A 22,793-nucleotide genomic window follows, 5' to 3' on the forward strand; every position below is an offset into this window, starting at 1 on the left:
CAAATCCCCACGTTTCGACGCGCGGTGATGACGTCACTGGAAACTGTCTGTGACGCCCCTGCACAGCTCCACACGGGGGCAGTGTTGCACCAGTCAGAGCGTCGGGTGGCCCGATACAACAGAAGCTATGTTCGTTTGGAGAAGGGATTTTGTTTTTTGTTTGTTTGGTTGGGTTCTTTTACATGAAGTTTCATCTAGAACCCCGTGTCCTGGGTGTCTTGGTAGCTTCCCCTCACATGTCTCCTTGTGGCACACTCCGCTTCCACTAAGGAATTCAGGAATACCTCAGGGCCTAGATAGGACTTCTCTACCCAACTAATCATCCACCATGAAATGAACTTTATAACCTTGCTGAGGTCATGACTGGGTTTTAATGATGTAATATTTAAATCAGAAAACGTCATACCATGAATTTGTCGATCTACTTCTACAGCTTTTATATGTAGTGATTTGTTTTTTTGTTTTGTTTTTTGTTTCGTTTTGTTTTTCTACAGGACGTTTCCTATTGGATAACAGAAGGCCATGGAAAGATACAGCACCTTACAAAAGTATTAACCACCTTCCCTTGGCATTTTACACTTTTTAATCTATTTATGCCATTTCAAACACAAAAAGTAATTCAGGCTTCTCTATATTAAAATTCCTAAAATTGTCCTCCTTAAACTCAAACTGAAAGCAATTCTCCACAACTTGATATAAATTAAATAAAATACATCAACGTTAAGATAGTGGGTTGCTAAGTAATGGGGGCCCTTTGGTATATAACACACATAAGTCATCAATTTTATTGCCAGTTTTTTTTTCCAGGCACATCAGGGAATGGATACATAAACATTTCCAAGTCCATTTCCAAATGCAAACAGCATAATACCAGGACACGGTAAATCTGTGTGGAATAGGACAGTTCTCAAAAACTACTTATGGTTTTTGAGTATGGTTCAAGAAGGAGAAGAGTGAGGGAAAGCCGCCAAGACACCCAGACAACTCTGAAGAAGTTATAGGTGGCTGGGGTGTAACTGAAGAAATTGTGCATAGTGCAAGTTTTGCACTTTGCATCACCACTCTTGGAGTGTGGAGAAGAAAACAATTTTCTTACAACAAAACAGATCAAATCCAGGCTTGCTCGTTGTGCCCTTCTGGCAAATTGTAGCTGACTTTCAAGTCTTCTTTTAAGAAAAATCCTCCTCTATACTACTTCACATGAAGCTGTATAACTGGTGATGCAAAATGCAAAACTTGCATTATGTGCAATTTCTCCAATCACAGCCACATAAGCCTATACTTTTTTCTGGGTTCTCTGGTGTCTTGGTGGCTTTCCTCACTCTTTGTCCTTCTTACACAGTCACTCAGTATTTGAGAACTGTCTACTCCATGCAGATTTACATACAGTACTATACTGTTGGGATTCTTGAAACTTATGTAAATAATCATATACAAGACATATTTCAGTGACTTGGAAATGTTCATGTATCCATCCCATGACTTATATGAAGAAAACTGTTGTGGGCTGGGGTGTTTGGCTGGCTTGGTTTTTGTTTTTCGGTTATCTCCCACCAGGTGGTATGCATCAGGACTGAGTGGCTGAGCATTAGACCTCACCCTGAACACCTGAGGCTTGTTTTCACATGCAGGGTCATCAGGACTCACAGCGTGGTGTATTGTCTTAATAGGATTTGCTGCATTTAAACCTTGAATGCACAGTGTGTGATTGCCAGAAGACTCGACCTTGTGAGCAGACGTGTGAGATTGACGTCAGGAGAACAATCTACACCATCACGGACGCAGAGGACCGCTCCAGGTTTGACGCCACAGTCTGTGAAGGAGGATTGGTGAGGTCTCACACTCTTCAGCACACTTCCTGAGGTAATTCAGTTTTTGGTGACTTTTATGAAGTAATGACAGTGGATTTTGTGTCCCTCACACCTTGTGTTAGTGAGCTGTCACGTTATGCTAATTGTCTAATCAGCTTCTGCTGCAGTGGAGATTTGAACTGAGTTGTTCCGTGCCTGCAGGGTAAGAAGCTGATGTATAGATTTAAGCCAGGAAGTGTTTGCTGATTGCGTGCACCTTTGAGTTGTGTCTCTCTGTGTGGAGTTGGACTCACCTCATGTTTTCTTTCTTCACAGACTTGGTTTGTCGGGGGTGTCGGCAGGGTCCCTGGGTCCGAACTGCTGTGGCTCCGGACAGTTTGCGCTGTTGAGAGCGCGCCGTGTTTCCACCTCACCAGACCGCGGACGTTTTAGTTGTTTAGCACTGCACACTGTTATGTTTATTAAATTCTGTTATCTTTTGAACCGTGCTCTGCTTATTTTATGCTGGGTCCTTTCAAACGCTGGGTCGGTGCTCTGACCGCGTCCAAAACATAACAAAAACTGCAAATAAAACTGATTTACGTGTGTTATTCCAAAGAGGGCCATTAAGTATGCAAACGATCATCTTAGCTTTGATAGTTTTATTTAATTTATATCAAGTTAGAAATTCACTTTCAATTGGTGTTTAATTAGGATAGTGTTCAAAATGGCATAAGCAGATTAAAGTGTGTACAAGTCCAAAGGGGGTAAATACTTTTGCAATGCACTGTATGTATGTTTTTATTATTATTGTTAATAATAACATTACAGACTTTGATTTTATTGTATAAAAGTAAACAAAATGATTATATTACAACATTTTAGAATATATTTCATAGACAAAGGAAGCGGCATAGGTATGATGAGCACAAATAAAATATAACAGGGTCAAGAATTTTAGTTGCTAAAATATGTTGATGACTTGAGGGTTTTCTGTAAAGGGGAGATAAAAAAAAAATGTTAATTGAGTTCACAGTTGCATTTCCTCTCTTCGCCTTGACTTTCTGAAGCCTCTGGATGTTATTGGTTCTGTCTTGAATGTGGGTCTCTTCAACGTTGCATGGACTTTGAGAACAGTACCTATGGTCTGCAAGGGGTGTATAGTTCACTCACTCACTCATCTTCAACCACTTACTCCATTGAAGGGTCACGGGGAGGGCTGAAGTTCTTGCTTTAAGTTAAATATGTTGGGAAAGTGTAGGTACACGGACCCACAACAGGGGGCGCAAATGAACGGACAATGGAGGAAGTCAAATAACAACACTTTACTGTTGTGAATGGGCACAACAAATACAACAGATCACAACAATAGACAAAAAGCCAAATCACAAAAGGTGTCGTGTGGGCAGGCTCGAAGATAGGAGACGTCTGTCCAAAGCAGAGCCGGAACCACACGATTTCCTCTGCCACCAGACCCCGGGAATACTGGAGCCGCCAAGTCCCGAACTCCCAGGTGGCCACTGCCTCCGCGTGTCGGACCTGGTACTGCTGGCGAGGAACAAAAAACAATTAAATGGGGGCGCGTTTGCACCCAGCAATCCGCACGGCAGGAAAACTACCTCCACCTCTCGTTGGAAAAGGAGTCTGCTATACTACGCACAAAAGTCACAAAGGTTACTGTCACACAGTCAGCTGAGAATGTTACCTTCCAGGTAGAACGATATCTCGGCAAAGAGGTGGAGACGTCGTCCTGCTGATGTACCCCTGCTGATCGGATGATTGGTAACAGCTGTTGCAGGTGATGCGTGACAGCTGTCACCCTGGCTGCTCCTGTGAGGCGGCTGCGCCCTCTGGTGCCTGGAGCCCGCACTCCAGACAGGGCGCCCTCTGGTGGTGGGCCAGCAGTACCTCCTCTTCTGGCGGCCCACACAACAGGACCCCCCCCTCAACGGGCGCTTCCTGGCGCCCGACCAGGCTTGTCCGGGTGGCGGCGGTAGAAATTGGCCAGGAGGGCCGGGTCCAGGATGAAGCTCCTCTTCACCCAGGAGCGTTCTTCGGGACCGTACCCCTCCCAGTCCACCAAATACTGGAAGCCCCGGCCCATCCTACGGACATCCAAGAGCCGGCGTACAGTCCAAGCCGGCTCGCCATCGATGATCCGGGCAGGAGGCGGCGCCGGACCCGGAGTACAGAGGGGTGAGGTGTGATGCGGTTTAACTCGGGACACATGAAACACAGGATGGATCCGCAGTGAGGCCGGAAGCTGAAGCCTCACTGCGGCGGGACTGATGACCTTAAGGTTCTTGAAAGGGCCGATGTGGAGTAGTCCTGATGCCCTGCGATGGTCAGCCTTGCCCCTGGAGCAGGTGGTACAGGCCTGGATATAATCCCGGACGTCGGCCTCTAGGGACGCCCACCAGAAGCGCTGCCAGACAACTGCCACGGTTCTTCGCACCCCTGGATGACAGGAGAGCTTGGAGCCGTGACAGAAGTCCAGGACTGCAGCCCTAGCTTCTGGTGGGACGTATAGTTTGTTCTTCGGCCCAGTTCCGGGGTCCGGGCTTCGTGCCAGGGCCTCCCGGACGGTTCTCTCTACGTCCCAGGTGAGGGTGGCCACGATAGTGGACTCCGGGATGATGGGTTCCGGTGGATCCGACAACTCCGCTTTGACTTCATCTTCATGTACCCGGGACAAGGCATCCGATCTCTGGTTTTTGGTCCCGGGACGGTAGGTGATCCGGAAGTCAAAACGGCCGAAGAACAGTGACCAGCGGGCTTGCCTGGGGTTCAGCCGCTTGGCGGTCCTGATATACTCCAGGTTCCGGTGGTCAGTGAAAACCGTGAATGGCACAGACGTTCCCTCCAACAGATGTCTCCACTCTTCAAGAGCCTCTTTCACCGCAAGGAGTTCTCGATTGCCGACGTCATAGTTCCGTTCGGCCGGGGTCAACCTGCGGGAAAAATAGGCACACGGGTGAAGGACCTTATCGGTCTTCCCGCTCTGGGAAAGCACAGCTCCTATCCCTGAGTCCGAGGCGTCCACTTCAACCACTAACTGGCGACTAGATCGGGCTGCACCAGAACGGGTGCAGACGAGAAGCGCCGTTTCAAACTCCTTGAACGCGGCATTGCAACGATCCGACCAGGTGAAGGGGACTTTTGGTGAGTTCAGGGCTGTCAGGGGCTAGCTACCTGACTGTAGCCCTTAATGAACCTCCTGTAGAAAATTTGCAAAGCCGAGGAACTGTTGCAGCTTCCTACGGCTAGTGGGTTGGGGCCAGTCTCCTCACCGCCGCAACCTTGGCCGATCAGAGCGACGGAGTTGGGGGAGATGATAGACCCCAGAAGGACAAAGATGTGCGGTGAAACTCACACTTCTCCGCCCGTCACAAACAGCCGGTTCTCCAACAACCGCTGCAGGACCTGACGTACATGCCGGACATGAGTCTCAGGATCCGAGAAAAAGATGAGTATATCGTCTAGATATACTAAGACGAATCGGTGCAGGAATCCCGCAAGACATCATTAACTAATGCTTGGAACGTCGCGGGGGCGTTTGTGAGGCCGAACGGCATGACCAGGTACTCAAAGTGACCTAATGGGGTGTTAAATGCCGTCTTCCACTCGTCTCAATCTTCCGAGCCGAACCAGGTGATACGCATTTCTAAAGATCTAGCTTCGTGAATATTTGGGCTCCATGCAGGGGCGTGAACACTTGAATCCAACAAGGGCAACGGGTATCGATTACGAACCGTGATTTCGTTCAGTCCCCTATAAGCAATGCATGGACGAAGTCCGCCGTCTTTTTTACCCACAAAAAAGAAACCTGCACCCATCGGGGAGGTGGAATTCCGGATCAACCCGGCGGCTAAAGAGTCCCGATGTAGTCTCCATTGATTCGGCGCTCAGGTCGCGAGAGGTTGTACAGCCTGCTGGACGGGAACTCAACGCCTGGAACAACAATTAAATTGGGGGCGCGTTTGCACCCAGCAATCCGCACGGGCAGGAAAACTACCTCCACCTCAGTCGTTGGAAAAGGAGTCTGCTATACTACGCACAAAAGTCACAAAGGTTACTGTCACACAGTCAGCTGAGAATGTTACCTTCCAGGTAGAACGATATCTCGGCAAAGAGGTGGAGACGTCGTCCTGCTGATGTACCCCTGCTGATCGGATGATTGGTACAGCTGTTGCAGGTGATATCGTGACAGCTGTCACCCTGGCTGCTCCTGTGAGGGCTGCGCCCTCTGGTGCCTGGAGCCCGCACATCCAGACAGGGCGCCCTCTGGTGGTGGGCCAGCAGTACCTCCTCTTCTGGGCGGCCCACACAACAAAATGTGTTGTATGCTGGGGTGGGCCTGGCTGCCGGTTTGTTTGCCTTTTGTGTTTCCTCCCAGGTGGCATGCATTTGGGACTAGAGTGGCTGTGTTGCTGAGGCTGTTAGGACTTCACTCCCTGATCACCTGCGACCCGTCAGGAACTCACAGCTGAGGTGCATCTGGAGGGATTGGAGTATGTTGACATTTAAGACTGAAGTGCACAGTGTGCATTTGCCAGAGACTCGACCTTGTGACCAGACGGGTGAGATCGTCGTCCTTGGGAGCCATCTCATCAGCAGCGGAGGCTGAGAATGTCCCAGGTTTGATGCACGGTCTGTGAAAGAGGAGAGGGTGAGGTTCTCAACGCTCGTCAGCACACTTCCTGAGTACGTTGGATTTTGTGACTAACATTATACAGTCAGTAAATGTGGTGTCCCTCACACCTTATTGTATTGAGCTGTATGTTAGTCATGTAATCAGCTTCCACTGCGGTGGTGATTTGTGAACGAGATGTTCCATGCCTGCAGGTTGGAAGCTGATCAGTAATCAAGCCAGGAAGTGTTTTGCTGTTTGTACACCTTTAAGTGTTCTGTGTGTAGAGTGTGACTCACATAATGGTTCCTTCTTTCACAGACTCGGTTGTTGCGGCCACCTGGGGGGTGTCGGCGGGGTCCCTTGGTGCCGAAAGCAGCTTCTGGCTCCGGACCATTAGCGCTGCTGGGAGCGCACCACGCCAGGGCCGCACCTTTTATTATTATATGATCACTGTTATGTATTAATTCAGTTAGCCTTTTGTACCGTGCTCTGCTTATTTCATACTGGGTCCTTCAAAACGCTGCGTGAGTTCTCCGAGCTGCGTCCGCACATAACAAAAATGCCTCTGCTACCACATTTATCAGCCAAGTTCAGGTTTGTCAGAAAGGCGAGTGACTTTTAAAGATATTTGACAGGAATGATGTGGAGTCCTTCGAACAGTTGAACCGTCAATTATTCTTGCAAGGATCCAAGACCAGTCGTAGCAGTTCTCCCACCCATTCCACATGGATGGATGGGAGGTCTCTAATCTCAGATATCTTAATACATGCAATCTGGTGCTTGTTGGTCAATCATAGGTAGTGTTGATTTCCCTTATGATGAAAATCAAGATTACAACCTTGCTTTTTGCAGTTTTTCTCATTTTCTCGATTTGTCTAGCACGTCAACTCTGGTCAGTGTGAAAGCAAACTGGACCAAAACAAGGATGTGGACGACAAAAGACGGGAGACTGGAGAGTGAGAGACCCTCAGAGTGAGAGACAGACAGAAACGGAGAGGGGGAGACAGACAGAGAGAGTGTGAGAGGAAAAACTGACAGAAACACAGAGGAGGAGACAGACAGGTGTAGAGACGGAACAATAGAAAGATGGGAGACCGAAAGAGAGACACAGAAGGGGCAAGTGTGTGGAGGAGAGAGACTGACAGGTGAGACAAGAAACAGACAGAAGAGGAGATAGAGGCAGAGAATGGGGGAGACAGAACAAGAGATAAAGGGAGAGAGGGGAGACAAAAAAGAAGAGGCAGAGAGAGGAGGGGAAGATGGTGAGAATAAAAGACAGGCAGAAAGAGAGAAGGGGAGACAGACAGGTAAAAAAAGAAGGGAAATAGAGAGTGGGACAGACAGAGTAAGAGAGGAAACAGACAGAAAGAGAGAGGTGGAGGCAGAAAGTGAAAGAAAATAGGGTGAGACATTAAAAAGCGATAGGGAGAGACAGAGAAGTAGACAAAGTGATAAAAGGGCAAGACAGACAGAGGGCGAGAAAGGAAGACAGGAAACGATGGGAGGCAGAACGAGAGGTAAATAGAGGAGGAGACAGAATGATTAACAACGGAGATATATAATCAAAGACAAACAGATAAAGACCGAAGATCAAAGATTAAATATCCGCGAGCGGCAGCGCGAGCCGGATGGTGACGTCAGAGGCAGCGGTGACAGCCGCCTTTCATTCAACAAGGAAGTGAAGGAAACGTCGCTCATTTGAAGGCAAAACCCGGCAGAAACTGTCGGGTTTCTCCCCGCGTGGTGCGTGGTAAGTCTATCAGCTGGAACCCAGCGGCTGTGGTGATTGTTTGTCCGGTTATTTGAAGCGTGTGGGGTGCGGACGGAGCGGGCAGCGAGTGAAGGAGCCCCGGTGGTCGGTGAGGTTTAGCAGCTAGCTGCGGTCCATGACAGAGAGGCTAATCAGAGCTGATCAGAGATCATCAAAGAGCTTCTTCTAGGAGCAGGAGAGTGAATATAGAACATATAATGTTCTGGTTGTTTAAGTGGATGTATTTATAATCCAAGTTTAAATTCGTGGTGTTGGTTTGGCTTTAATGTTCCTCCTGAAACATTAAATTAGAAGTGTTCACATTATTGAGTGAAGTGACCTGAATCTGTTTTTTTTTTATTTTTTAATACCTTGCACAATCTGACATTTCATATTCCTGTTTGTGGTTGAGTATAGGTTTGTGATGTGATGGCATATCACAGAAGTGAACCTTATTTGCCAAATATATTCAGCTCCATCAAGTCTTGTTTACACTGCCAATTCAAACTGGATTTCTTGGCAGATTTCCTGACTGTCCACATTATATATACCAAGCACCAGATCCACACAGTCTTACTCATATTGATTGCTATGGTAACAGGCTATGCCCAGGAATAACATGGAGACAACGAATTGCGCCTGTTTCTGTCTGAAATGGTTATGTGGAGCTGCAGCACAAACTTTCTCAGATTTACAAGGAAGGGACAGAAATAGACGAGATTTCTGAGTTGTGCCGACATGCTCTGTTGTTTTTGACTCTTTTTTTCAACTTTTGAGTGAGGAGTCAAATGAGTTTTTGGGTTTGTGACTTGCTGGACTCAGCCATCAGAAGTGTTTCTGTGTGTGGTAAAAGTGTCAAAGTTGCAGAGAGATTCACTTATCTTGGCTGTGACGTTCATATATATCTCTTGGTCCTTGGGCTTTGAGAATGAAAGATACCTGGGAAGAGCTTATGGAGTCACAAGGTCACTGGACAGGGGTGTTCAGCAATGCCAGTGCTTTTGCAGGAGAGCAGTGGTCTAAGTGTTTACGTTCCTGGTGCTCCCTGTCTTAGTGTACGAGGTCTGTCAATAAAGTATAGGTCTTTTTTATTTTTTTCAAAAACTATATGGATTTCATTCATATGTTTTCACGTCAGACATGCTTGAACCCTCGTGCACATGCGTGAGTTTTTCCACGCCTGTCGGTGACATCATTCGCCTGTGAGCACTCCTTGTGGGAGGAGTCATCCAGCCCCTCGTCGGAATTCCTTTGTCTGAGAAGTTGCTGAGAGACTGGCGCTTTGTTTGATCAAAATTTTTCTAAACCTGTGAGACACATCGAAGTGGACACGGTTCGAAAAATTAAGCTGGTTTTCGGTGAAAATTTTAATGGCTGATGAGAGATTTTGAGGTGATACTGTCGCTTTAAGGACTTCCCACGGAGCGAGACATCGCGCAGCGGTCCCAGGCAGCGTCGTCAGCCTGTTTCAAGCTGAAAACCTCCACATTTCAGGCTCTGTTGATCCAGGACGTCGTGAGAGAACAGAGAAGTTTCAGAAGAAGTCGGTTTCAGCATTTTATCTGGATATTCCACTGTTAAAGGAGATGCGTCGGGACGCAGCCGGCGCGGTGCGTAAAATTTTGTGGAATTAGAAACTAGTGTTGGTGGAGGTTTGCGCTCTATGAGCGTGGTGCTCTAGTTAATAATTGGCATTAATGAAATCCAGGACATAGTCTGGGATTTGGAAATGTTTGTGTTTCCATCCCTTGACTTGTCTAAAGCAAGCTGGCTGTAAAAGCAATCATTTGCATGCATAATCCTTCGGTTTGTCTAATTACTTACAGGGTCCAAAAGTCAAAGGATTATATATGAAATAAATAGTATACCCCCCCCCCCCCCCGCCCACGCGAAAATTGTAAAAGTGTACACTACAGGCATGTACTCAGGATTTTATTTCATTCGATTTCAACTCTATTTTCCAAAAAGTGTGCCACTATTCAAATGCATGTAGACCTGATTGCTATTCATTTATCAGCTGCTTTTCGATAATCTGTATTGTGTATCAAGCCGTATCAAGTTGTTGCTTGAATGAAAAGAATCATGTGACGTGCTATTCAGATGCTGACGTACTGAGTTGCAAAGTTTATGGAAGCAGAATGATCAAGTTACCCAAGAGCAGTTGTCCAAATGTACACTGAACAATATGACAGAAGGTTATTAAGATGATGAAGGTTCACAGTCAGTCAGATAGGAGATATCTAGATTTTTTTTATTATTATTATTATTTTGCTTAAGTATCAACTGTACTTCTTGTTAGTCCTAAAGACATTTCAGACATTCTTTAGTTTTAAAAATAAAATGCTGTGATTCAATGCATAATATGTTTCCTTAGTAGTATGTTCTTATTATGTTTTACTACTTTGTAATTACTGTTGTAATTATTGTATTAATTGTTACCATGACAGATATGTTACTCATCAGTTGGAAAAGCACACCTGACAATCCTCTGCTGACAAGTAGACTTTAACTGCTCTCAGGTTACACTAGTAAATGATCTCTTTTGTTTAACAGGTTTACCTTTAAAACTGAAAAAGTCACTTGGATGAATGGCAAAACGTTTTGAACACAAAGGAGAATTTCAGTGGAATAAACATCTCAGTTTCATTTGTAGTGTCATGTATTGAAGCATTTCACTCCTGTTATTTGTCTTTTGTTCCTTGATAGTTGCAATTAAAAATCCAAATTGACTGAAAACACATTGGAGAAATGTGGAGGAATTGTTTTCATCTTGTTGGTCTTAATTTTTCATGTCCACTTCGATCTCGTTTGCTGTTAATTCCTCCAATTCAAACTCGTCAATGTAATAAAATTCATTCCAAGAATGGTCCTCTCGTCGCTCATAATTTTTTTTGTTCACTTTTTGTTTTGCTTTATTTTGCACTGTGAAAATTGTAAACAAAGTCGCAAATCTGATACACAATCCAGACCGATTGTCATGGCAGCCGTCTGATAGGGGAAAATATCAGACCAGAAATTGGGCAATCAGAGCGTGCATACTGTTGTAGCCATATAATAAACTGGAATATTTTTCAGTATATGTCTCATGACAAAAGACCTGAATTTTGTTGAGTAGTCAGCTGATTAGTTCACAAACATAACATGAAACAGTGCATTTTTAAAATTTGGGCCATTTATCACGGCAAATGTAGTTTGATGTAGTGCTGCATCAATTTATTGATTGATCAGTTATTAAAATAATTGACAGCTATTTTGGTAATCGATTTATCATTTTGAGTCTTAGGAGGTTTTTATGTCCAAATTTTTGGACTAGTGAAACAGTGCTTGGTATTTATTTATTCATTATACCAGTTTATTCCAATCTAGGGTCACCAGGGGCTGGAGATTATCCAAGCAGACACTGAGCGAGAAGCGGGGTACACCCTGGACAGAAACTGACTGATATTTTTCACCATTTTATGGAACAAACCACTAATGGATGAATCCAGAAAGTGATCAACTGATTAATTGATAATGAAAATTATTAGTTGCAACCCTTTAAAATCTATCCATCCATCCATTTTCTATACCCGCTTACTCCAATTAAATTTCCCCAGGGGGGCTGGAGCCTATCCCAGCATTCATATGGTGTTAGGCAGGGTACACTCTGAATAGAATGCCAGTCTATAGCAGAGCCTATATAAAATATATGATAAAACACTATATAATGTTAGGACTTTCTTTTTATGTGTTAGAAAGAGACTTAAAAATTTACATGCCTTTTGGGGCACTGCTGTGATTAAACATTACAGGGTATGTAGTAGCTTGAAAGAAGACAAACCTTGTTTAAAAATAAATGAACAACATAAAATTGTAAAAATAGGTTTTTATACCAAAAATATTTTTTATGGCCTTTAAATTGTATTTGTCAATGGCACTGTTCCATTATGCAGCATGGAACTGCTAAAACAGATATATTGTGCCTACTAAAGCTTCAAATTAGATAAGAGCAGTTTAAAAAAGTTCTCAAATGCAGAAGAGTTGAGGTAAAACCATGTGGCCAAAAAATGTTTGTGTATTGTCAAATAAGAATGAATTTTTTCCACCAAATGACAAAATCAACAAATTAAAATAATTTGACACTATATGTACATGTCTTTACGACAGGTGTTTCTCAGCCTCTGTGTTCATTTCTCCTTATCTTTTGTCCCATTCTCATTTCCTTTTATTTCACTTCTTCCCCTTTTTATGTCATTCTTTTTTGTTGCTGCTGTTTTTTCTTTACATACTTCTGTATTTTTTTATCCAGTTGCAGTACACCCTGAATCAGCCATGCATTCTGGTATTGACCTTTTCCCAGCAGCCTTCTCTGAGATGGATATCAAGTAGTCTGTCCCACATCAGACTTCTGAGTGTGAAAAAGTGACAGTAAAAAATCAACACCATCGCCGTCAAAATCCAAGTTCAACTATGGCCCCTATTCCTCCGGGTATCCGCCTACTGGTGTACTTTGAAAAGGATCAGTGGTAAGTCTGAAACACGTGTATTTTGTGTGAACTTGTGGTGTCCTTTTTTGTGTGTCAGTCTTTCTTTATTGCCCCTCCCAGGCTGTTAATTCACACTGTTGGATAACTTTCTTGATTTTAAATACTTAGTGTGTCGTCTGTGTCGAATGAAACTGTTCATCAGTCTGATTTTGGACTGTCATTGAATTACTCTCTAGCTCTTTTCAGACATGCATTTTTTATGTAATACTGCCTAAAACTTGATCTCATGGTGTCAAGTTGGTGGGGGTAGACGCTGGACTCGTCATTTCACAGTACAGGTCATTGTAGCAATTTTAATAGGACAAGTCTGAATGTACATGTGCATATATACTGTAGATACATGGACTGATCTCATGAGGCTGTTGTATTAGACTTGTTGAGGGACCATACTTATGATTTTATATTTTTAATGGCAAGTTATACAATTTTCTTAGGTTTTTTTTTTTTTAAGTAATGTCATCTTAATTTTAACGTTGTTCAGTTAAAAAGTATGGCATTAATACAGTAATTGGGAAAACCTTTCTGGTGAGACACTTGCGCTGGACTGAAGAACTAATCACAATAGTTTTGCCTTCGGTTGTGCTGTGTTCAAATTGGGAACTTGATCACTGTAGAAAAGCAAGAAGGGACTTTTTTCTCCCCCCCCCTACCAGGAAATCACCTGGCAAAGGAGGTGTTTTAGACTTTGGTTGACAGGTCTTTGTGTATCTTACTGTGTATCGATTTGGGTGGTGATGGTTTGAACAAACACAGGGAAAGAGATATCAGAAAAATTATTTTCTTAATACTACTGTAGTGATCTGCCTTAGATTCACCTGGAATTACAGTAAAATATAACAATTATTTGAAATAAATTTATATGGAAATAAAGTAGGCATTCTAAATAGAGTCCAACCAGTGCTGGCTGATAATATTGGCCGATATGAGCCTTTCATAAACATATCGGTATCTGCATTATTTCTGCCAATATGAAAACTTTTATTGTACAAATTAAACCAGCTGTACCCAACCCTGTTCCGGGGGTGCCCTGTCCTCCATGTTTTCTAACTGTCCCTATTCCACTCCCAGGCAATTAACTGTATCAGGTGTGCTCAGCCAATCAAGAGCTGGAAAACACCACTTTTAAAAAATCAGGTGTGACTTGAGTAGGTAGATGTGGAAAATGTGCAGGGCAGGGGCTCTCTAGGAACAGGGTTGGTAACCCCTGCTGTACTTCAAATGTATATTTCGTATTGTCCTATCACAGGGGATTTCCATGTCTACCTTCACTTTTGTTTGGTAGGCGGAGCATGTTAGACATTGACACGCATGTCATTGATAGCGAGTACACTGTCGCATGGCCTCATCCCCTCCACACGAAGTCCACACAGAGTAATTCAACTTTTTGAAAAAAATGTATTTAAATTTTTGTCTTGGTAGATATTAATGAAATTTATGTAACGGATGAGTGGATTCTTGTCATTTGATTGGTGCTTTGTATGTCACGTGACATGGATTATTCATCCCATTGTTGCATTTAGAGTGCAATTTGGTTCCATACATTTGGTACCATTGCATGCTTCTGCAGCGATCCCGAATGGGAGCAGCTGAAAGAAGAAGAAAAGAAGAGCACGCTTCCACCAGTGCCGTTCCGGTAGTGTGAACCTGCGCGGTGTGCACAGGACGGTGCTTAGCTTTAAAACAAACATGGCAGAGTTTGTGTTGCTGACGGACAACGATTTGAAAGAGCTAATTGATGGTGCTAGTTCTTCTAACACACACACACACACACACACACACACACTAAAATCCACTCTGGCATGAAGACCTGTTAGGATGAAAAGCTGAAAAGCTGATGTGATTTTTCGCTGGACTGAGGAACTACACAAAGTCTTTTTATTTTTTGTTTTTTGGAAGTATGAAGTCAGTGCACAGCATCACCAGATTACGCGTCACAATTTGGACTCCTATTTAAGGTTCATGTTGGACTTTAGCAGCAGTGGAACACCAAAATAAGTCTCTTTTCTGTTTATAAATTAATAAAATATATATTTTTTAATCATAGGTACATTTCAGCTGTGGGAGAATCTTAAAAAAAACAAAAATCAGCAAATTACAATATATGATTTTTAAATAATTAATTTGCATTTTATTGCATGAAATAAGTATTTGATCACCTACCAATCAGCAAGAATTCTGTCTCTCACAGACCTGTTAGTTTGTCTTTAACAAGCCCTCCTATTCTGCACTCTTTACCTGTATTAATTGCACCTGTTTGAAGTGTTTGAAAAGACACCTGTCCACACACTCAATCAATCACACTCCAACTTATCCAAATTGCAAAATTGACAGTGGATCACATACTTCTCACTATATATTTACTCCGTGTGTGTATATATATATATATATATATATATATATATATATATATATATATATATATATATATATATATATATATATATATATATATATATAACAGTTGGAACTGTATGAATGGTCACTTAAGGACTGCAGCTTTCGCTGTAGCTGCTGAGCCAATCAATGGACAACAGTGTGTTAGCGCCTCCCTTTTGTAACCTTTCCATTATTTTGGCGAAGGGTGCAGAAAAGATGGGATGTTTTATGGTACCCATACATAAATCTGTATGTGGAAATGCGCACAATAGTGTTCTGTACCCTGCCTTTCTAACCCAGACCACTTGGTTGAAACGGGGCTGCATGTTAGGTCTCTTGAGAGGGTCTTCGGGAACCACCGGTAGGACTTTGTGTCAAACAAGCTTGAGTTACCCTCATTGTACTGTACCCTCCTGTCCTGACACAGGGAACATTACCTGCATTTCTGTTTTGTGAATTGTTCTGTAAATTGTCGTAGCATGGCCTAAGCAGAGGGTCACCCCTTTGAGTCTGGTCTGCTTGAGGTTTCTTCCTCAGATCATCAGAGTGAGTTTTTCCTTACCACTGTCGCCTGTGTGCTTGCTCTGGGGGTTGGTGAGGTTAGACCATACTTGTGTAAAGCACCTTGAGGCAACTTTGTTGTGAAAATTGACATGAGTTCAGTTAGGCTCTATTGTGGGCCCAGCTGTCTTTGAAGTAGTATTCATACAACCCCTGGCAATAATTATGGAATCACTGGCCTCGGAGGATGTTCATTCAGTTGTTTAATTTTGTAGAAAAAAAGCAGATCACAGACATGACACAAAACTAATGTCATTTCAAATGGCAACTTTCTGGCTTTAAGAAACACTATAAGAAATCAAGAAAAAAAATTGTGTCAGTCAGTAACGGTTACTTTTTTAGACCAAGCAGAGGGAAACAAATATGGACTTACTCAATTCTGAGGAATAAATTATGGAATCACCCTGTAAATTTTCATCCCCAAAATTAACACCTGCATCAAATCAGATCTGCTCGTTAGTCTGCATCTAAAAAGGAGTGATCACACCTTGGAGAGCTGTTGCACCAAGTGGACTGACATGAATCATGACTCCAACACGAGAGATGTCAATAGAAACAAAGGAAAGGATTATCAAACTCTTAAAAGAGGGTAAATCATCATGCAATGTTGCAAAAGATGTTGGTTGTTCACAGTCAGCTGTGTCTAAACTCTGGACCAAATACAAACAACATGGGAAGGTTGTTAAAGGCAAACATACTGGTAGACCAAGGAAGACATCAAAGCGTCAAGACAGAAAACTTAAAGCAATATGTCTCAAAAATCGAAAAATGTACAACAAAACAAATGAGGAACGAATGGGAGGAAACTGGAGTCAAGGTCTGTGACCAAACTGTAAGAAACCACCTAAAGGAAATGGGATTTACATACAGAAAAGCTAAACGAAAGCCATCATTAACACCTAAACAGAAAAAAAACAAGGTTACAATGGGCTAAGGAAACGCAATCGTGGACTGTGGATGACTGGATGAAAGTCATATTCAGCGATGAATCTCGAATCTGCATTGGGCAAGGTGATGATGCTGGAACCTTTGTTTGGTGCCGTTCCAATGAGATTTATAAAGATGACTTCCTGAAGAGAACATGTAAATTTCCACAGTCATTGATGATATGGGGCTGCATGTCAGGTAAAGGCACTGGGGAGATGGCTGTCATTACATCATCAATAAATGCACAAGTTTACGTTGATATTTTGGACACTTTTCTTATCCCATCAATTGAAAGGATGTTTGGGGATGATGAAACCATTTTTCAAGATGATAATGCATCTTAGCATAGAGCAAAAACTGTGAAAACATTCCTTGCAAAAAGACACATAGGGTCAATGTCATGGCCTGCAAATAGTCCTGATCTTAATCCAATTGAAAATCTTTGGTGGAAGTTGAAGAAAATGGTCCATGACAAGGCTCCAACCTGCAAAGCTGATCTGGAAACAGCAATCAGAGAAAGTTGGAGCCAGATTGATGACGAGTACTGTTTGTCACTCATTAAGTCCATGCCTCAGAGACTGCAAGCTGTTATAAAAGCCAGAGGTGGTGCAACAAAATACTAGTGATGTGTTGGAGCGTTCTTTTGTTTTTCATATTTTTTTCCCTCTGCTTGGTCTAAAAAAGTAACTGTTACTGACTGCCACATTTTTTTTCCTGATTTCTTATAGTGTTTCTTAAAGCCAGAAAGTTGCCATTTGAAATGACTTTAGTTTTGTGTCATGTCTGTGATCTGGTTTTTTCTACAAAATTAAACAACTGAATGAACATCCTCCGAGGCCAGTGATTCCATAATTTTTGCCAGGGTTTGTAGAATCAAATTGATATGATGTATAAAACTTTTAATGAGCAAGATGAGAAAGCATTTAACAAACTTTAAAGATTAATCCTCTTCTTCTGTTTATTATCACAAGGCTGCATCTTTTCCAGTTGCAAAAACGAATAAATAAAAATCCTTGAACCATTAATTAGCTTCAGCACAAGGTCCTATTACAGCCATCATCTACTTACAAAAGATATTGGTTCTTAAAAAAACTTTACACAGGCTATTGGAAGTTCTGCACAGTAGATCTCCAGCAGGTGAAAACTGCTTTGATCATTTATAATATAACAGGGTTTTTTAATACAATTTTTACATAAAATTTTGTCTTTCATACATTTAAATGACCAGTGTTCCTGATAGTGTCTGAAGTCATTCTTTTGGTCTTTTATATCTTTCACACTGTTGATATTCTGCCCTTCCACACCACAAAATCCTCTGCACTATTCTTTATATCAGTACAGGAAATTACTGTTACTGCGGTTACTGTAAGCATTTGAAATACATTCCCCCTGATGAACTACTAACCAGACCTATGCTTGGGGTGAATAGAACACATGAATCTAACATGAGTATTTTGCCTGCACATGTTGAATGTCACTAATGACCAAAGTTTAATACCAGTCTCATTCATATTTTTTATTCCACTTTTAAGATTCTCAGAAATGTTTCCCCTTCCATAAAACTCTGGCATGCCTTGTCACTTTGAAACTCTATAATGTGCAGGTTTAATAAACAGCAGTGCTCAAGCGATCGCTTGGCAGCTGTCAGACTGTTTGTGGTCGCAGTGTTCTCAGCAGGACATTCACTTTATGGACACACACAGTCACATTACAAAACATTCACCACATGCTGTCCATTTGCTGTGTTAGACTGTGTCCTCTTCCCTCTATAAAGCAGCTCTTTGGTTTGTCACCTCTCTGAGGCACTTATTACAATGCCAGATTTTTGCAAAGCAACTTGTTGCAAAGCAGTCAGGCGAACCTCACTGTTCAGCTCCTGTGAAAACAGCAAGCTGCACATCAGTATGGCAAATTAACCAAGTGCCTTTTTCAAATGTGCCTCATCACGCTAAATTTCACTTTGGTATTTTTTGGCAAAACAAACAAACAAAAAACAGTGAAAGGAACAGACTGTGCCTATTCCTTCTGTCTTTGTCATACACTGTAAGGATGGATGCATCTCACTCCCCATTTGGTAACAGTGTGACAAGCCAAAATTATGGTGGTACAGCAACTCCCCAGGGTTGCTACGTAGTGTGGAATTTGATTGGCAGAATTTCCAAGTCTAGATAACTATTGGAAAAATTTATGGGAAGCGGTTTTCCAGACTGTTGATCCTCTTCTGATTTCTAAAATATAAAATTCAGAGAAATGCTGAATGTGTGAGAGAGCGCAGAAGAGAGTGTGCTTCAGGCCTTTGAATTTTTAGCATGGAAAGCTACTGCCGTGCAACACTGCAACTTATGTTGCGTCTATGCAGTTCCTGCACAAATATCACAAGCTGTTATGAGCATTTGTACTTGTGCGCCGTTTTGTTTGGTACAGCTCTTCAATTTACAGCTCTGCAGTATAGATACAGTGAGGGAAAATAAGTATTTGAACACCCTGCGATTTTGCAAGTTCTCCCACTTAGAAATCATGGAGGGGTCTGAAATTTTCATCTTGGGTGCATGTCCACTGTGAGAGACATAATCTAAAAAAAAAATTCCAGAAATCACAATGTATGATATTTTTTTATTTATTTAATTATTTATTTATTTATTTTTTTATAAAATTATTTGTATATTACCTGCTGCAAATAAGTATTTGAACACCTGTGAAAATCACTGTTAATATTTGGTACATTAGCCTTTGTTTGCAGTTACAGAGGTCAAACGTTTCCTGTAGTTCTTGACCAAGTTTTCACACACTGCAGCAGGGATTTTGGGCCACTCCGCCATACAGATCTTCTCCAAATCTTTCAGGTTTGGAGTTTCAGCTCCCTCCAAAGATTTTCTATTGAGTTCAGGCCTGGAGACTGGCCAGGCCACTCCAGGACCTTGAAATGCTTCTTACAGAGCCCCTCCTTAGTTGCCCTGGCTGTGTGTTTGGGGTCATTGTCATGCTGGAAGACCCAGACATGACCCATCATCAATGCTCTTACTGAGGGAAGGAGGTTGTTTGCCAAAATCTTGCAATACATGACCCCATCCATCCTCCCTTCAATACGGTGCAGGTGTCTTTTATACAGGTAACAAGTTCAAACAGATGCAATTAATGCAGGTAAAGAGTGCAGAATAAGAGGGCTTCTTAAAGAAAAATTAACAGGTCTGTGTGAGCCAGAATTCTTGCTGGTTGGTAGGTGTTTAAATACTTATTTTTAGATCATGTGTCTCACAGTGGACATGTACCTAAGATGAAAATTTCAGACCCCTCCATGATTTCTAAGTGGGAAAACTTGCAAAACTGCAGGGTGTTCAAATACTTATTTTCCTCACTATATATATATATATATATATATATATATATATATATATATAATATAATCGCAACACATTCAGTGTCGTCCAACAAGTTGTATGACGACTGGCTATAATATCCTCAAAGTAAAGCCTGGTTGGGTTTCATAAATTCTTTGACAAAGCCAACATGAGAGAGGCAGCAATTGTAAGCCATATACAAGGATATAAGCCATATACAAGGATAAAAGCAGTGTCATCTTGTCACAGCATCTTCTGTATCCAGAGTCACAACATTTTTCCAGTATGAGACAACGACCAACCACAACATGTGCTGACAAACAAACCCAATGATGAAAAGTAATAAATTCAGCTTGTCAATAGCTAATGTTAATCACTCAGCTGTTAATCAGCCACCTCTGTGGTGGCAAGCGGTCTCACTGTTGTAATTTGTAGTGCTATATCGCACCCCTTATCTGCACTAATATTTCAGTTTGTGGGTCATTGTGAAAGTGTCAAGTCAGTCTATCAGTTTTAGGTATACAGAGTGCTGAATACAATCCACAACCAGTTCAGGGACTTTGCTGTGATCTTTACAAGGAATGAGGATGCCTTGCAGTGGCCCACCGGTGCCCACGTCCAGACCAGGCACCCTTTGCCATACATGGGTGGCCAAAAAGCAAAGATATTTGAAAAATCCCCCAAAAGCTTCTCAGTGCTGTCCCATTGAAGAGGTAGCAGCAAATACAAAACTTAGGGCCCCTTCACACATAACACAAAAGACGCAGAAACTGGAAGAAAGGCCGCGAACCAAACCCGAAATGGGAACCACAAAACATTCCACCTGTTGTTGTGAGGGATGCACAGTCACACAGGCGTGCACAACACACCGCGATGGTTTCACTATGTGAGCAGCTGGAATGTGTTGCACCACATTGCACCTCTGCTGTGGAGAAAAAAATAAAAACCACACACCATTTAAAAACAAACAAAACAAAAAAAAAACACCGCATTTTATTGAATCCATCTTATCGAGTGGACAGTACAAGTACGAACCGTCTGTTCCTTTGTAGATGACCCACGGTCACAGATGTACAGTCAAGAAATGACATGAATGAAGCACTGCGGTCTCATTATTTCTTAATATGTCCAACCAAGTATATATATATAATTAATACAATCACCGGACACTGATCGATGATATATTGGTGTATGATTAGTGAAAATCACTGGTTTGATATAAAAAAAAAAACAAAAAACAAAAGGGGACCCAATACAGATCCCTGCAGTTAAATAAAAAATAAATGCCACTCTCTGGGTTCGAACCTGCAATTTACAAAAGCTGTGATTAACAGACGGAAACTTTACCACCTGCTCTTTTTGCTTGTTGAGAACTACGTCAAATTTGCTTTTTGGGTGTGGTGCGGCTTTTGCTGGATGTTTGCTGAAATTTTAGTGTCTTTTATGGTTGTAATTTCATAAGTCATTTGAGTTTTATAAGCCTGAAATGTCACGACAGAAAAATGCAGTCACTCCAGATTTAACAGATTCTGTCATATTTGTAGATCAAGCTGTGGCCTGTAATCCAATGTTTTTTTTAAACCAAAATCAAATGGTCACTGTTGGTCCTTTGTGTTTCTTCTGTGCAGGTACAAAGTCTTGACCTTCATCCTCACCTTCCTGTTGTACACCAGTTTCCACCTTTCCAGAAAACCTATTAGCATTGTTAAGGTAACCCACAAAAGTCATTCGCTCACTCATTTTAAATGCATAATTCAATTAAGGGTCACGGTGGGAGGGCGTGGGGGCTAGAGTCTATCCCAGCAGTTATAGGGCGTGAGGCGGGGTACACCCTGGACAGGACACCAGTCTTTTGCAGGGTGAAATATAGACAAACAAACTCATTCACACCTGCACACACACCTACAGACAATTTAAAGTTTCCAGTCCACTTAACCTGCATGTCTTTGGATGTGGAAGGAAGCTGGAGCACCCGGAGGGAACCCACGCAAACACGGGGAGAACATGCATACTCCACACAGAAGGGCCACAGGTGGGAATCGATCCCATGGCCTTCTTCCTGTGACGCAACACTGTTAACCACTAATCCACCGTGCTGCCCCCTACGAAAACCTTCATCCTTCATAAATACCTACACTTGAATTTTGATACAACAGTATTTCTCAAAGGTGACATACAGTTTAAAATCAGTTTTGAATCTACCTGTACATAATTATATGTTTATTTTATTTCTGTGTTGGAAAAAAATACCCCCCCTCCTTTTACAATTTGTAAATGATTTTTAGACTTCTGGAATGTATGTCTTGGAGGTCTGTATCTGGATTTGTATGTGCTCTAAGACGACAGTGGACGTGCACTGTGCCGTACACCCACCTACTCTTTGAGAGAAGGACAGAGAGAGGGAGAAAGGCACTCAGTCACTCACAGACCGTGTATACAGTATATACCAAACGGAGCCTGGGTGACATCATACATTGGTTTTCTATAGAGACGTGGGACACACAAAATGACCTCCTTTTCTGGGCGTCACCATGTTAAGAGTCCCACCTGCACTGATTCACGATGAACTTGTTAATGGATAAAGGTGGCTCCGTGCATGTCAGAAAAAGCCTGAACACGCCCCCTCCCGTGTCTGAAGCACAAGCTAACAGCTTAAGCTCGGTTCACGTGTTTATTAAATCATATTTATGGAGACTGTGTGGTGGTTCTCATAATGGTTTACTTTGGTGTGGATAGAAAAATATCCACCATATATATATTTCCTCAGTAATCGTGCCTTAAGTGGATCTACTGACAGCTACTAAAAGTGCTAACACCGTTAGCATACAATATTAAATAGCATGAGAGTTTCACTCAGCATGACTGTTGCAACAGGGACGTCTTTGATGGTCC

The 22,793-nt window shown here is 42.4% G+C and overlaps 1 protein-coding gene across 1 annotated transcript in view; it reads left to right on the forward strand.

Moving 5' to 3' along the window:
* The first annotated feature begins 7,828 nt into the window (after positions 1–7,828).
* slc37a1 (solute carrier family 37 member 1) overlaps positions 7,829–22,793 on the forward strand; it is a 71,434-nt gene continuing 56,469 nt past the window's right edge. Inside the window, exons 1-3 of the mRNA XM_034186827.1 lie at positions 7,829–8,173; positions 12,462–12,678; positions 21,530–21,611. Of these exons, the coding sequence (XP_034042718.1) occupies positions 12,623–12,678; positions 21,530–21,611 (138 nt within the window). The 5' untranslated portion in view covers positions 7,829–8,173; positions 12,462–12,622. The remainder of the gene's footprint in view (positions 8,174–12,461; positions 12,679–21,529; positions 21,612–22,793) is intronic.

The sequence above is a fragment of the Thalassophryne amazonica genome, chromosome 14 (genome assembly GCF_902500255.1).
Source record: "Thalassophryne amazonica chromosome 14, fThaAma1.1, whole genome shotgun sequence".
Lineage (NCBI taxonomy): Eukaryota > Metazoa > Chordata > Actinopteri > Batrachoidiformes > Batrachoididae > Thalassophryne > Thalassophryne amazonica.